Genomic DNA, 14,007 nt, shown 5'->3' with positions numbered 1-14,007 from the left:
CCCGCGGATGGAAAAAAATAGAAGAAGCAAAGGATTTAGGTTTCAGATCTCTTTCCTTTCCAGCTCCTGCTGCGCTTGTGGCTGGCATGTGGGCAGAGAGCAGGTTTCCATGGAGATCATGATAAGCAAAGACTTAGGTGCTCAGAGGAGGTAATGTCAACAAGTTTGGTCATGGAAAGACTGCAATACTGATCATGTACAGCTGACAATGCCTCCAGGACAATAGGGAGTCAGACTAAAGAGAGGCCTATCAGGTGGGATGCCACAGGGCTCAGCCCGCATCCCTGTCCCTCCCTCGCACATCCTGACCCCCACCGACTGGCTGAGGAACTCACAACCGGCTGAGGTACTCACGTGGCCTCTTCAAACACCCGCACTCTCTCACAGCCTTCCGGGGGTTCCCGTTTGAAGACGTAGCTGTGATTGGGCCGAGGGGAGGAGGCAAAGGCAAGGACTGGAGATGGGCTGCCCTCTTCAAGGAAGGCTGGGTGGCCTGGAGGGGAAGCTGCAAACAGAGTAAGGCTGAGTCCCATGGTGCTAAAGGAAGGTCTCCGCTTTCCGGGACTCAGACCTTGGTGTAAAGGGGCAGGACTGGGAGATATGGTACGGTGGGTGGCAGTGGTTATGTTAATCCAGGTTGTTTGTCTACACTCTACCTTAAAACATCTTTGAGGCAGCCTTACAAGAATACAAACCTTGTATATGTGTGGCTGATTCACTTTGCTGTACAGCAGAAACTAACACAACATTGTAAAGCAATTATACTCCAATTAAAAAAATTAAATACCATAAAAAGTGGCCCAATAAAATAATGATGATAAATAAAATTTTAAAAAAAAGAAAATAAAACCAGAATTGTAAGGGGGAAAAAAAAATATAGACCTTGTTATACAGGATAAAAAAATCACAGTTGAACTGAGGGAAAAGTTGGGTCTAATACCAATTCCATATTCCCCGGAGGTAGACTGCGACTGGAACTCCAAGTCTCAGACTTGAAAGAATCCTAACATCTCTATCTCTGCCTTCTTCCAAGACTGCACCGCCCTGCCTGCCAACATACCACAGCTTCTTCCCTTCCATGTCTTGAATATCTATCCCTTCCTCCAGGAAGAGCTCTTGCACTGACTCAGACAAGCAATCTTTACTCAACCCAACTTGTGGGATAAGATTCCTCTCACTTTCCACACAGCAAATGTACTTTGCCGAGGCTGCAAATATTGACTTTATCTATCTCACATTTATTCTTTATTTTCTATGCTCTGTTTACCTCGGTATTGTTAGATCATGCCTTTGACCAGCCTACCTCATGGGGTTGCTGTGAGGATCAAGTTAGGTGATGCAGGCAACAGTGCTTTAGAATGTCAGGATCATTATGACGGGGAGGAGGGACTCTTATCTTGTCCTCTCAGTGACGCAGCCACGGCAGAATAGAAAGTGGAGATTTGGAGTCAGAAAGCTTGGGTTTCGATTTGGGTCAAACTGTGTGACCCTGGGCAAAAGACCACATTCTTTTATTTACAGCGTTCACACCCGCCTTGAGGTGTATTGCTGGTGACGGGTCCAGTGGACACCTGAACGGGCTCATGGGCTCTCCACAACGGCATGCTGAACCTCAGCCAAACATGGGGGTGGGAGGGATTGCTTCTTTGGATTACAGTGAGGATTAAACAAAACTGTAAGTGCAGAACCTTCATATAAATTATAAATTAGAATCTATATCAAGGACCACTATAACGTATGGAATATAGATGACTCCCAAAGATATTCTAGTTGGTTAGTAAGTAAAAAAATGCGTGGCCAGAAATTGATGAGAGTTGGAAAAGGGCATGGAGATGACCCCATACCCCATGTGGGCCCCGCAGCCCGGGCCTCCCCAGCTCACCTTTGTCACTAGGGATGGACGTCAGCTCCTCGGCTGCACCCTGGTGTTCCTCACGGCTAGTCTGGCCAGAAGGCTGGGGGGATGCCAGGGGCATGGAGGGAGAGCTGGCAAGGTTTCCAGGCTCCAGGAGGAGGAGGGGATGATCACAGCTGCCACTCTGGGGGGGAGCTGGGGCACGGTGCCCGTCAGGGATTTCAAGGATCTGCCGAGGAAGAGTGGGGGTCAGGCCTGTCTCTGCAGGCTGGCAGGGCTGCGGTAACCCTTAGGGTCATCCCCTTGCCATTGTCCTTGTCCTCGACTCACAACACACAGTGACAGCAGGACACCATTTCCTCATGTCACTGACTTTCCCAACAGCCCCCAATCTAAGAGACACCTCCTCCTGCTTCTCCCAGAGTGCTTCATTCTTTCCCCTCATAGACAGAACTTTATGACTACATATTTATTTTATGGTTTCATTAAGGTGTTGCCCCCACAAGGCTGTAAGCCTCACGAGGGCAGGGGCCTCCTGTGTGTCAGGCTCTGGGAACACAAAGGTGAATAACACATGGGGGCACAAGAGGGGGCAAACCACCAGGACACTGTAACAGCTATAGGCCGTTGCAGGACAAATGTGCAGATTACTTCCATGTATTAAATACACCCCCCTCATTTTTTTTAACATTCAATGGTACTTGTGTCCACAGATCACCAGTCTGTGTGCACGTGTAAAATCCTACATATATGCACATTAAAAATCAACCAGCAAGTAAATCATAAACTGAGGAGTGTGCCCATTAGAATTATATTAATGTTGCCCAACTGGCATTCTGCAATTGTCCTGTGTCAGTATAAAAATGTGCCTGAGACTGCAGAAAAGGGAGCAAATAATTCTGCCTGGGAGTGGAGCGGGGGAGAAGGCTGCACAAAGGCAACTGGGCATGAAGGATGAACGCATGTCACCAGGTAGAGATGGAGGGAAGGGAAGCATAACTCTAGTACTGGGGCCACTTGAACTGAGGCACAGCTGGGTGACGCTGACAGTGACAGTGATGAGTATGCCAGGAACACTGAGCTGGTGCTTTGGCTGAAGAGTGATGCCTAGTCCCTTCCTCCCAGCCAGGTGCCTTCCTCCCTGCTGACCCCTGGCCCCTTCTCTTTCCATTCAATGCCCCAATGTCTTCCCCAACTTCACCCACCCGGCTCTGCTGTTCTTGTGGTCAAGTCCATCTGAGTCTAATAAACTCAATTTGTGTTCCTCCCATGGGGTGGTTTGGGCATGTCTCTCTGTTGACATGTGCACAGCCTGTGAGCCCCCAGACAGCACGAGTCCCAACTCCCTGTGTCCAGACTCAGCAAGACGCTGCCTATCTGTGCATCCGGGTGCGGCCCCCACTCACCCGCAGCAGCTCCTCCTCACCCTGCTCTTTCACAAACACCTCCTCCAGCTCTTGGTTGAGCCCTTCCAGGCTCCGGTGCAGGCAGGGGCTCAGTCGCAGGACAGCAGACCCTGAGGGGAAGCTGGGAGGGGACGCCTGAGGAGGAGGTAAATGAAGCCATCACTGAACCCCACCAAGCCCCATGCAGTTATCAGTTCTGACCAGGGGGTAACAGTCATGCCTACACAGCAGAACCAAGTGAGTAGAAGAGAATTCAGGGACAGTTACCAATTGCAATAGGTCCATTCAGTGGGGTTTTCTCCAGAAGGCAGAGCTTTGAGGGGTCCAGAGTGTGCTTTTAGAGTCTGCATCATGGCCTCAATTGTGCGGGCGGTGGGGATGGAGGACAGAGACGTGCAGCACAGAAAGAAACCCTTTCCAAAGTTGCACCAAAACTTCACCCGGCACCCATGTGGCCACAGGCCCTGCAGTGCAGGAGGGCTCACAGGACCCGCCCACCCCACGGGGCCCACCACAGAGGATGACAGAGGGGTGAAGGCTGGGGAAGAGACGTACCCTCAGTGCTCCCCGCACAGCATGGTCCCCTTGGAGGGGGGAGCCCCGCTCCTTCTCTTTCCCACTGCGGCTAAGCTTTGTCCTCTGCAGCTGTTGCTTCAACTTGGTAATCTGGCGGCAGGGAGAGGGGGAGAGGACAGGCAGGTGAAGCAAAGCAAAAGTGCACTGGGTCCTCCCTCCCAGGCGTGGCTCTTGCCAGAAGCCCGTGAAAATACGTAAAAGGAAGATGGAAGTTAATCTTCCTTTTACGTATTCCATCTCAAAATACCTCAGTGGTGTTCAAAACTGTGATGATAGGCTCACCAGGCAAGCTGGACACCATAGTAACCAGATTATCGGATTTTTTGAATTACCATGTATTCCACAGATGGCTCACGTTCCGAAAAATTAAAAATATACAACACTGAAACCATTTTTGTCTTTCACAGATTCCAAAGGCATGGAATACTACTCTATTAATAGAAATGGAAAATGATGTTTTTGAATTCACTCCTCAAAATACATTCACAGCTATCTCAAAGGCCCTGGGACCAAGAAGGATGGAAGGATTTCCCCCCATTTTAAAGTAGACTGCACTGAGCAAGGAGCAGCCTCTCCAGAAGGAATATCAGCTTCTGTCCCAACTTCACATCCTGTAACAATTATGGAGTATCATCAACAATTTTAAATATTGTCCCAGTCGCATTTGTAATTCTGGACCTACTGGTCCTTAGTGTAAATACTCTGATAATTACAAATTGTAAACACTTTGTATTTCCCACTAGCCTTAAATACTTCATATTCTCTCTCTGTTCTTACAACCGAGAGGGCAGAAGCTACTGCCCTGTAAAGGGTGACCCCTGGTGAGTTGGCCCTCCTGGGGGCTCCCCACAGCATGCCAGGCGGAACTGGGTTGGGAGCCCTGGAATCCAGTCTATGGCTTTCTCTTCTCACCCTCAACCCCCGTGGCCCTCATGAGAGGGAGGGAGGGCCAGGAAGAAGTGTTTGAGGACACATCATTATTTATCTCTTCTTTTAAAAATAAGGCTGGATGAGTAGTTAAGTAGTAAATGAGGTTGGGGTCTTCCAACTCCCAGAAACTCGCTCTCTTTCTCCAGTCTCTGAAACGCTTATCTGGATCCAACCTCAAAGTGAAGTGAGAACAATGGCCACCCCCACCCTGAGCTAGGCTACTGGAGGGCCAAGCCCCTGCCTGCAGGAGGGTCTGGGCTCATGAAGCCAGGCCACCAGGAGGCTGTGAGGCAGCTATGAAGGCGCCATCTCATTAGGAAAAGGCTACGTCGAGGCAGATGAGACTGGAAATGTGGGTCCACTTTGGAGCGGATGTGTCCATGGTGCTGGGGGGTAGACGAGAGGCAGCTTCCCGGGCCAGGGAGTCAAAGGGGGCAGTTACCTCTTTTCGGTGGTCTGTGCTGCCCCAGGACGCTGAGCGCTTGTGTGTACACGAGCTGGCCCGCTCACCTTCAAGCTCTTGCCAGGACAGGGGGGTCTGCAGGGAGAGAAACCCAGCGAGACAGAGCAGCTTCTCAGGCTGGCTCTGGGGAGACAGACACACCATTTCCCAGACAGAGGTGCTGGCTCTTTGAAGTCTTCTCTCATCTGCTCATCAACCTCCTGGACCCTGCCAGCCCCTTTTATTCTTTCAGGCTTCTCCACCTGCACTGCCTCTTTCCCAGTCCACATCCTCCAGGAAACAGTCCCTGATGAGCCAATAAGGCCAACCTGCTCTTTACTCTCTCCTGACTTTTACACATGGATTATAGCCCCAGCTACTCCAAGTGCTTCTCGCCAGCAGTGAGGGCCAGAATGGTCCCTCCCTCTCCCAACCAGTTCCCAAAGAGCACATTTTGGAGGCTCAGGGCAACACTGGCATCCTCGATTCCCTCCCCATCTATGTGCCCAGCACGGGCCCAGGTTCCTGGGAGCCTGAAGAAGACAAGTTACCAGACGGGACTCCATTAAGGAATCATTAATTGGTAAGACAGGAGAAAGCTCAACAGAGATGCCCCATGCTCTATTCTGAACCGAAGCAGAAGATTTCTGTGCAGTGTAGTACCTCAAGCTTGTTCTGTGATTTTTCCCGGTCCACAGAGGGTTAGGGTCCCCAAAGTCCTCCTGAATACATAGGGAGGGGAGATTTTCGCAAAGGAGGGAGCCAGAATTCTGAACTCAGCCCTGACTCCTGACTCCTCTTGGCTTTATCACAGCTCCTTCTCCTGGGCCCTGCTCTGCCCCTGTGAGAACTTGACTCTCAGTCCGCCATCCTCCCTCCCCCACTGCACAGAAGACAGAGGACCCAGGATGGAGGCAGGGGGAGTTGTAGACCCACTTCCTGAGCCCCTAACAGAGGGAGGAAGTGGTTGGCTCTAAGCACGAGGCAGAGAAGGACACAGTCCCCCCCCCCCCAACCAGCATCCCTACTTCCATTCCAAGGGAGGGGCCCAAGGGGAAAGGCTCTGGTGGAACCAGTTCCTCTCTAACTTCTTTGCACAAGCTGCCAAAACCATGAGGGCCTGGGAACTGTCTCCTCCAACAGATCCGCTGACCTCCCCCGAGAGGTTGTTACAAACAGAAAAGGGGGAGGATAAGAGGGGAAAAGCCCAAAACTCACCACCCAACAGCTGTTAAGAAGAGCTCGGTGATGGCAGTCTGAGCGGGGCTGTGGGAGTAGGCTGCCCTGCACAACAGCTGCAGAGGAGAGGGTCCACGGGGGTGCCGAGGCTTCCTGCCTCTTCCTTCTCCCAGCTGCCCACCAATCAGGGCCTTTACCCAGCCGTGCAACACAGTCAGGGTGAGACAACTGCTGGACTCCCTTCCCTGAGGCCAGCACCGCAAGGGAGACCCTCCAGAGATGCGGCCCCACTATTTCTTCTTTAGAAAAAGGGCAGAGAGCATATCCTCAGGCCTATACCCCAAAGCCTCAAGGTGGAGCTGGCTCTGACAGTAGAAACCAAGCAGCTGGTCTACTTCCAAATGCCTATCAGGGTGTTGGCAGACAGAGCCTCAGAAAAGGCTGCTGCAGATACTGAAAAGAGAGGAGAAGCCCACAGCCCCATGAACGGAGCAGATGCACGAACACTCCTCCCCTCCCAGGGCTCCAAGCCAAACCTATAGATAACTAGGTCTGCTCATCAAAGCTGAGTTCCACACAAGCTTGTTGTCCCTGGAAAGGTGGCAGAGACTACAGAGGAAGGGTGACAAAGGCTAAGGTGTTGATGCCTGTTTCTCTTCCTCCGGGAAGATACTGAACTCACAGGTGGGTGGTGAGAAGGAGGTAAAAGCAGCCACATTCAGGTCGCCACCGGTTCTACTAATATCTCTTGCAAACTCTTCAACTGCCTCTTTCTTCTGAGATACGTGAGGGGGTGGAAGGAGAAGTGTAGGCTATCGCTGGAGGCTGGAATGCATGTGAAAACTCATGGCAGCTGGGATCGTCTCCTCTCTCAGTCCATCTCACCTCAATCTGCTCGGCAGCATCTCCCAGCAACTATTGCCTACTCTGTAAACTGTGCTACTAAGGCCATCGCTTTGCCTCAACACCCACCCCTGGCCATAGACATCACCATCTTGCCCTCCATCCGTGGGCTCTCTGTCCCACAGGCAAATGTAGCTCCACCTCCTTTTTTTTCCTTATCCCTTGACCTCTAAGCCTGGTCTAACCACCTAAGACGGCCCGCCGTACCAGCTCTTCCCAGCGTTCCCTGAGCCCTTCCTAGCTGTCCACCTCATGAGGCCTGCTGCCTCACTCTGCATCTTCTCTGATCAGATGGGTTCAGGGTACACATCACTCATGTACTCAACAAAGAGTTACTGAATGCAAACTGTGTGTCAGGCGCTGTTTCAGCTGCCGGGGACATAACAAGGCACAAAATGACAAAAATCCTCGTCCGCTTTGAGTTTACGTTCTAGCTGGAGGCACAGTTTAAACAGTGATAAGTACTAAGAGAGAAATACAGCAAAGAAAGGGAATAGGAATGCTGGGCTGGGGAACATGATTTTAAAGTCAGGGAAGTCCTCAGTGAAAAGGGAACATCTGCTGAAAACATAAAAGAGATGAGGAGTGAGACATGCAGATATTAGAGGTGAGAGTGACCCAGATGGAGGACATAGCAAGTGCCAAGGCCCCCAAGCAGGAGCCAGTCTGGTGGCTTTGGGAATGATAAGGAGGCCAGTGTGGCTGGGGCAGAGTGGGTGAGGAGACGAGGAGACGAGGTCTGTAGGTGTGACAGGTTGAAAATGGCCCCCCAAAGAAATCAGGTCCTAGTCTCTGGAACCTGTAAATGTTACCTTACATGGTAAAGTTTCTGCAGATGTGATTAAGTGAAGGATCTTGAGATGCAAAGATTATCCTGGTGGCCCCTAATACCATTAAAAGTGTCCTTATGAGAGAGAGACAGAGGGAGATTAGACACTCACAGAAGAAGGTAAGGCAATGTGACCATGGAGGCAGAGACTGGAGTGACGTGGCCACAAGCCAAGGAATGCTGGCAACCACCAGAAGCTGGAAGATGCAAGGAATGGGTCTCTCAGAGAGCCTCCAGAGAGAGTATAGCCCTGCCAACACCTTGATCTTGGCCTAGCGAGCGGAATGAATTCAGACTTCTGGCCTCCAGAATTATGAGAGAATAACTTTCCATTGTTTTAAGCCACTAAGTTTGAGGTAATTTGTTACATCAGCCTCAGGAACCTAATACAGTAGGTTATCCTGTGTTTGAAGCTGTTTACATGCTGGCCTTGAGTATTCTTCAGGCAGGCACATGCACAGGTATGGGCTTTGGCCCCTCCAAGGTGACCTAGGAGCATCAAGAAAGGGACCATGCCCACCCCTTATTTCCAGTGCCCCTGGGTGGACAGGCCCTTCCCTCCTGGGTCTCACCACAGACATCTGGGCCAAGGTCTCCTTGGAGCACAGAAGAGTCACAGCTAAGGAAGGTTACCCTTCAAAGAGTGACCCTTCATGGCACAATGGGGGTCAAGCCAGGCTGTGTGACAGCACCGTATGTAGTTTTTCCAGACAGTCCTCTGGAAGCAGGATAAAGCTTGAGCTCAGCAGGCCCATCATGTTTGTCAAAGGGACTCACACACTGGAACAGATTTATTTTAACACCCTGGCCCAGGGGGAGCAGCTAAGGGAGAAGCAGGGCTACTTACTGGCCATAGTGGCGTCAGCCAACTATGCAGATGATGCTCAGATTATGCAAAACTGGATGTGGGTTAGACCATGGAAGCTTTGCCTGGGATTCTGAAGTCCCAGAGCAACATGTGGGATAACTGGGTGAGGGCGAGGACAGCTTTATAACAAGAAGGCAGGGGTGAGATGGAGCCCAAACCCTCCAAAGTGGAACCCCTTTCTCTGCCCCCCACTCAACTAAGCCTCTACCCAGATTCTGAGACAGGAGAGTCCTGGTCCTTGCTGTTTCCAGTGACCTTGGCTGGGCCCTGGGAACATAACCCAGTGTACCTATGCAGATGTGTAGAGCAGCGTGGTGCCTGGCATAACATATATGCTCAGTAACTACTTGCTGAACTGAAATTCAGCAGGGAATCAGCCTCTTGGGACTCTGGCCAGAAAAAGAGGCAGGAAAGGCTCTGAGGGTGGTCTGCCGGCCAGCGCTGAGAACTCTAGCAGCAGGTGGCCAAGGCCACCATCTGTGGCCCTACGGTGACCGTGCAACCCTCAGAATTTCCATCATGGACCCATTTTCAAATATTCTATGCTGATGTCAAACCATATACTGAACAACTGGTCCTGCTCACCGGTTTGGGAAATAGGCACTGTGCCCAGGCCCTCACACCCGCAAAGAAAGGCCCATCATAAGCAGACTGAATCGTGTGTCACCACCAAATGCTGAGGCACTGGATTGGGAAAAAGAGGAGGACAGCACACAGGTAGGGAAAGTCACAGAAAGGGAAGTCTTCCCAAACAAAGCATGCCACCTCTGCCTCTGCCCTTCAGGACACTCCATGAAGTTTGTCAAGGACTTAAGCTAATTTTTTTTCCCAAAGGGTAACTCAGGCCTAAAGCAAAAAGGTCTCTCATAAGGGCATCCCTACCTCACCTGGAGCCTGCAGAGGAAATGGGGCTGGGGATGAGCAGAACGGGGGGCCAGGCAGAGCAGGCACCCAGGGTCCCATCTGTCTCCAGGATGAGAACACCAGCGGGGGAACTTGGCTCCAACAGTCATTCCAGCTGTGGTGAGACCACTTCCTCCCTCCAGAAGAGTGCGAGAAGACTCCCAGCAGGAAGGGAGGGGGTAACTGCAACCACCAGCATGTGCTGCCGTCTCCCGTCCCGGCCCCGGGCCCAGTGCCAGGAGTGGCCGGCCCACAGCACTTGATGGCCAGCTCTGAGTGACCAGCTGACCTGGGGGAGGGCAGTCAGGAGAGGGGAAAACAGGTTCAGATTTACCTGGACGATCCTGACAAAGTCCTCCGAGACACAAAGAAACCTCCAGATGATGGTGACACCACACAAGAGCCTTCCTAGTCCTCGCTGACTGGCCCCTCTGCACCCAGCACCCACTGCACCCAAGCTGTTCCTTACACCCACCAAGCTGACCTCTGGGAGACCTGGTCATCCCGCTCCCATCACCCATCCTGGCTCAGAACATGTAGCCGCTCCAAAGCCCTCCTTCCCCGATGACCACATTCACACCTCCTTAGGAGAACCAATTTCCCAAATAAGATCCATCCACCTCTCTTCCTCACTTGCCCCAAATATTTGGGTAAGCCCGCTCTCCATGTCAGACTGCAAGTTGCTTGGGAACCACCCGTGCTATCCTTTGTGCCTGCCTAAGGGCTTAAAACACAGCTAAGCCCAGGGAGGGAATACTGGGACTGTTGGCAGCCTGCTGCAATTCGAGAACCGAGAGCTTTTAACCCATCTTCTGCCTTGGGAGAAGCCTTGAGGACGCAGTGTGCTGGGCTATCTAAATGGCAGGTGTTCTGATATGAAACGTGCAGGGCTCTTGCCTGCTCTAGGGGGTTCAGTGAGGGGAGCTGAGCTGCTCGGCCTACACCATGACTATGGCTGCTGTCCTTACTGCAAGTCCTGCCCCTGGGAGTGCCAGGCTGATGAGGTCTCCAAAAACACACTCTGGCGGCTGGCTGGGGTGTGTGTGGGGCTGGGTCGGGGGCACAGATAAGAGAGCAGAAGTGAGGGCCTGCCAGGTGCAGTGGAGGTACTTCACTGGTGTGGCTAGAAGAGAAAGCGCAGAAGGTGGGGGTAGGGGTGGGAACAGCCCCCCTCGAGCTCAAAGGAATTAAGGAAATGTGCTGGCATCATCTATTTTTAGTGACTTAACAGCTTTCAAGGACTTTGGTAGATCCTGCCTCCTACCTCCCCTCCACTCTTCTCTGCACCCCCTTGTGTCTCCCCCATAAAACCTCTCCCTCATCTCCAGTCCCTTCTGGGTGGCGTAGGCATGCTCAGTAGGGAAGGAGCACCGATTTCTTCGGGAGATGCTGAAGAAGGCAGCTTGTGCCAGACCAGGGCGCTCAAGCAAGGATTTGAATGGAGCCCAAAACCTAGAAGCAGAAAACTCCCAGAAGGCCAGGAATGAAAGGTGGGCAGAGCACAGACTGGGGTTTGGATGCCCACGTTGATCAGAATTCTCCCACCTCCTGACTGCAGCCACAATATTGACAGGTTGCTAAGGGTTCCTCGAGGGCTGGAGCCCGGCCCAGGGAAAGAGGAAAGCTGCACAGCTCGGCCTTGCCAGACCCGCGGAGGCGCATCGCTGGCCTCTGTCTTGCTGTGGCAAGAAGCCCGGACTTGTTATATAAAAGATCTGGCCTGCAGCTGGAGCCTGAGCAAAACACACAGCCTAGAGCCCATGCCTCTAAATCCGGCCAGGGAACATCTGAGGCCAACCCTGCCTTGAGTTGACAAAGAGAACGCCATCTGAGGAGTGGGATGGAGGCTTCCTAGAAGGCTGGTAGCAGGAAATGACAGTGACGGGGATATGGGGATAGGTAGGTGGGCTGCATGGAAGCCTGCCATCTGACGAAGGGGGATGTAATCATGAACTTACACAACCAAAGCAACCTCAAGTCCTGCTCCTCCAGGAAGCCCTCCATGACTAGACGCATTATTTGGACTAAACACGCTCTCAAAAGAGAAAGGGGTGGTGCTTCAGGCACATGAAGGGGAAGTATAACCTATCCTACTTGCCCTTTTCAGGGGACACAGGGAACAACAGTGTCTGGGGCTTCCGGGAAGTCGGTGTGCTACCCGGAGCGTACTCTCCCTTCACAGTCTGTTCCTAGATCTAAAGAATGCCATTGGACTTCCCTGGTGGCGCAGTGGTTAAGAATCCACCTGCCAATGCAGGGGACATGGGTTCGAGCCCTGGTCAGGGAAGATCCCACATGCCGTGGAGCAGCTAAACCTGTGTGCCACAACTACTGAGCCTGTGCTCTAGAGCCTGTGAGCCACAACTACTGAGCCCACGTGCCACAACTACTGAAACCCACACACCTACAGCCTGTGCTCCACAACAAGAGAAGCCACCGCAATGAGAAGCCCATGCACTGCAATGAAGAGTAGCCCCTGCTCGCCGCAACTAGAGAAAGCACACACGGAGCAAAGAAGACCCAACGCAGCCAAAAATAAATAAATAAATAAGTAAATTAATTAATTAAAAAAAAAGAGTGCCATTAATTTTAACTGCAGCAACTCTTGTTGGTCCAAGGTGGCATATTCCTATGAGAATTCCCCTCCTGTAAACTGTGCCAGACATTTGGCCCCATCTCATCCTTTGGCTCCCTGTTCACTGGCCTTCATGGAACTGGCATCCAGACACACCAAGGTCAAATCTTGTTCTCATTTCCTTGTTCTCCACTCTGACATGCCAAGAACAGTACTGGGCATTCAAACATTCACTAATAACATTTGAAAATGGATCTCATTTAAAAAATAAATAAAAGGGACTGGGAGATGTGCTCCGCAGAGGAGGACAAGGGAAGCGAGCGCACAAAACCCTTTCCCATTTGGCCGGCACCCCACCTCCAATCAGGCGGGGCGGGCACACTCCAGCGACATGCAAAGGAAGAGTGACTGGCCCAGCATCCCCCAGGACATGGGCTGCCTCTCCTCTGAGCCTGTGTTCTCCCCACCCTGTTTCCTCTTCCCTGAGAACAACTCATTTGTTCTGAAGTTGAACAGGAATGGGCTTAAACTGCATCAAAAGGGAGAAGATCTGACTCTTAAAAACTTAACTGCTGAAAATGTTGAAGTCCTAAGTCAGATGAAGAGATATCTTTGTAAAATTTCACACATGAGATGACTTCTTGCTCAGGCTAACACTACCTTACTCAAAAGCTGACCAATGGACTGGATGATTACAGAGATCCCTTCTAAGTTTAGGATTCTTAATGAAGAGAAAAACCCTGAAGAGGGGACCTGGGCTCCATCAGACTCAAATGGGTCTACCGAAATCCCAGGAGGGCTGCTGATTAGGGATCAACTCTCCATTATCTGAGAACTTTCCACTCCTGTTACTCTAGTGGGATCTATCCTGGCTCAACACACTTTCGGGCCACCTCTTCCAGTTGTCTGGGGAATGCATACTCAGTTGAATGTTGGTCTGTTTTAGCAATGTAAATCTCATTTATTAAAACCTAGGATAAATTCCAAAATCAACTCTTGTATACCCACACATGAATACTCAAAGCCAAACTGATAAACCCAGATTGCCTTCTCTCTCCCACCAGTCAGGTGGAATGCAAACTCATTTTCAGGTAAATTTACGAAGAGAACCAAGTTGGTTAACATGAGATGATGAAAAGCTACATGGTGCGTATGTACAGCCAAAACCCAGGACAAGTCACATCAATGACTGAGTATTGGTAAGTCGACCCAAGGCCTCCTCGGCCAGCCCACCACCCCACCTTTATCCCTTATCCCATTAGCAGAGAGCTTCATTACCTGGGTGGCCTTGTCATTGGTACAGCAGGTGAAGGCCCCATCAGCATCTCGTGGCCACTGGCCCAGAAGGTAGGAGCTGAGGATGGTGTCCAGGGAGAACGTACGCCGGACCTGGGGTGGCTGAGGCCTACACACTGGCTTTTCTGGGGCCACGGAACACGGGACGCTGGCTGGAAGAGAGCACAGCCCGCACACCTGGACGTCAGCATGGAGGCAGCAGACACAGTAACCAACCTTCCCTCTTTTAGGAAGCCTCACCGGAC

At 51.6% G+C, this 14,007-nt stretch overlaps 1 protein-coding gene across 5 annotated transcripts in view; it reads right to left on the bottom strand.

Annotated features, from left to right (window-relative positions):
- The window catches only part of FAM117A (family with sequence similarity 117 member A), a 42,978-nt gene that overhangs the window by 3,694 nt on the left and 25,277 nt on the right, over positions 1-14,007 (bottom strand). For 4 of the 5 annotated variants that reach the window (XM_027094512.1, XM_027094511.1, XM_027094514.1 and 1 more), the window contains 6 exons: positions 13,745-13,914; positions 5,210-5,305; positions 3,817-3,927; positions 3,262-3,396; positions 1,883-2,084; positions 355-505 (listed from right to left, as the gene is read on the bottom strand). In XM_027094512.1, coding sequence (XP_026950313.1) covers positions 355-505; positions 1,883-2,084; positions 3,262-3,396; positions 3,817-3,927; positions 5,210-5,305; positions 13,745-13,914 — 865 coding nt within the window. The remainder of the gene's footprint in view (positions 1-354; positions 506-1,882; positions 2,085-3,261; positions 3,397-3,816; positions 3,928-5,209; positions 5,306-13,744; positions 13,915-14,007) is intronic. The other variant, XM_027094513.1, reaches the window with a different exon arrangement.

This window comes from Aethalodelphis obliquidens, unplaced genomic scaffold (assembly GCF_003676395.1).
Source record: "Aethalodelphis obliquidens isolate GAN/ISIS:26980383/991018 unplaced genomic scaffold, ASM367639v1 scaffold89, whole genome shotgun sequence".
Taxonomy (NCBI): Eukaryota; Metazoa; Chordata; class Mammalia; order Artiodactyla; family Delphinidae; genus Aethalodelphis; species Aethalodelphis obliquidens.
The sequence above is the reverse complement of the archived record's forward strand: the minus strand, read 5'-3'. Positions and strand labels throughout refer to the sequence as shown.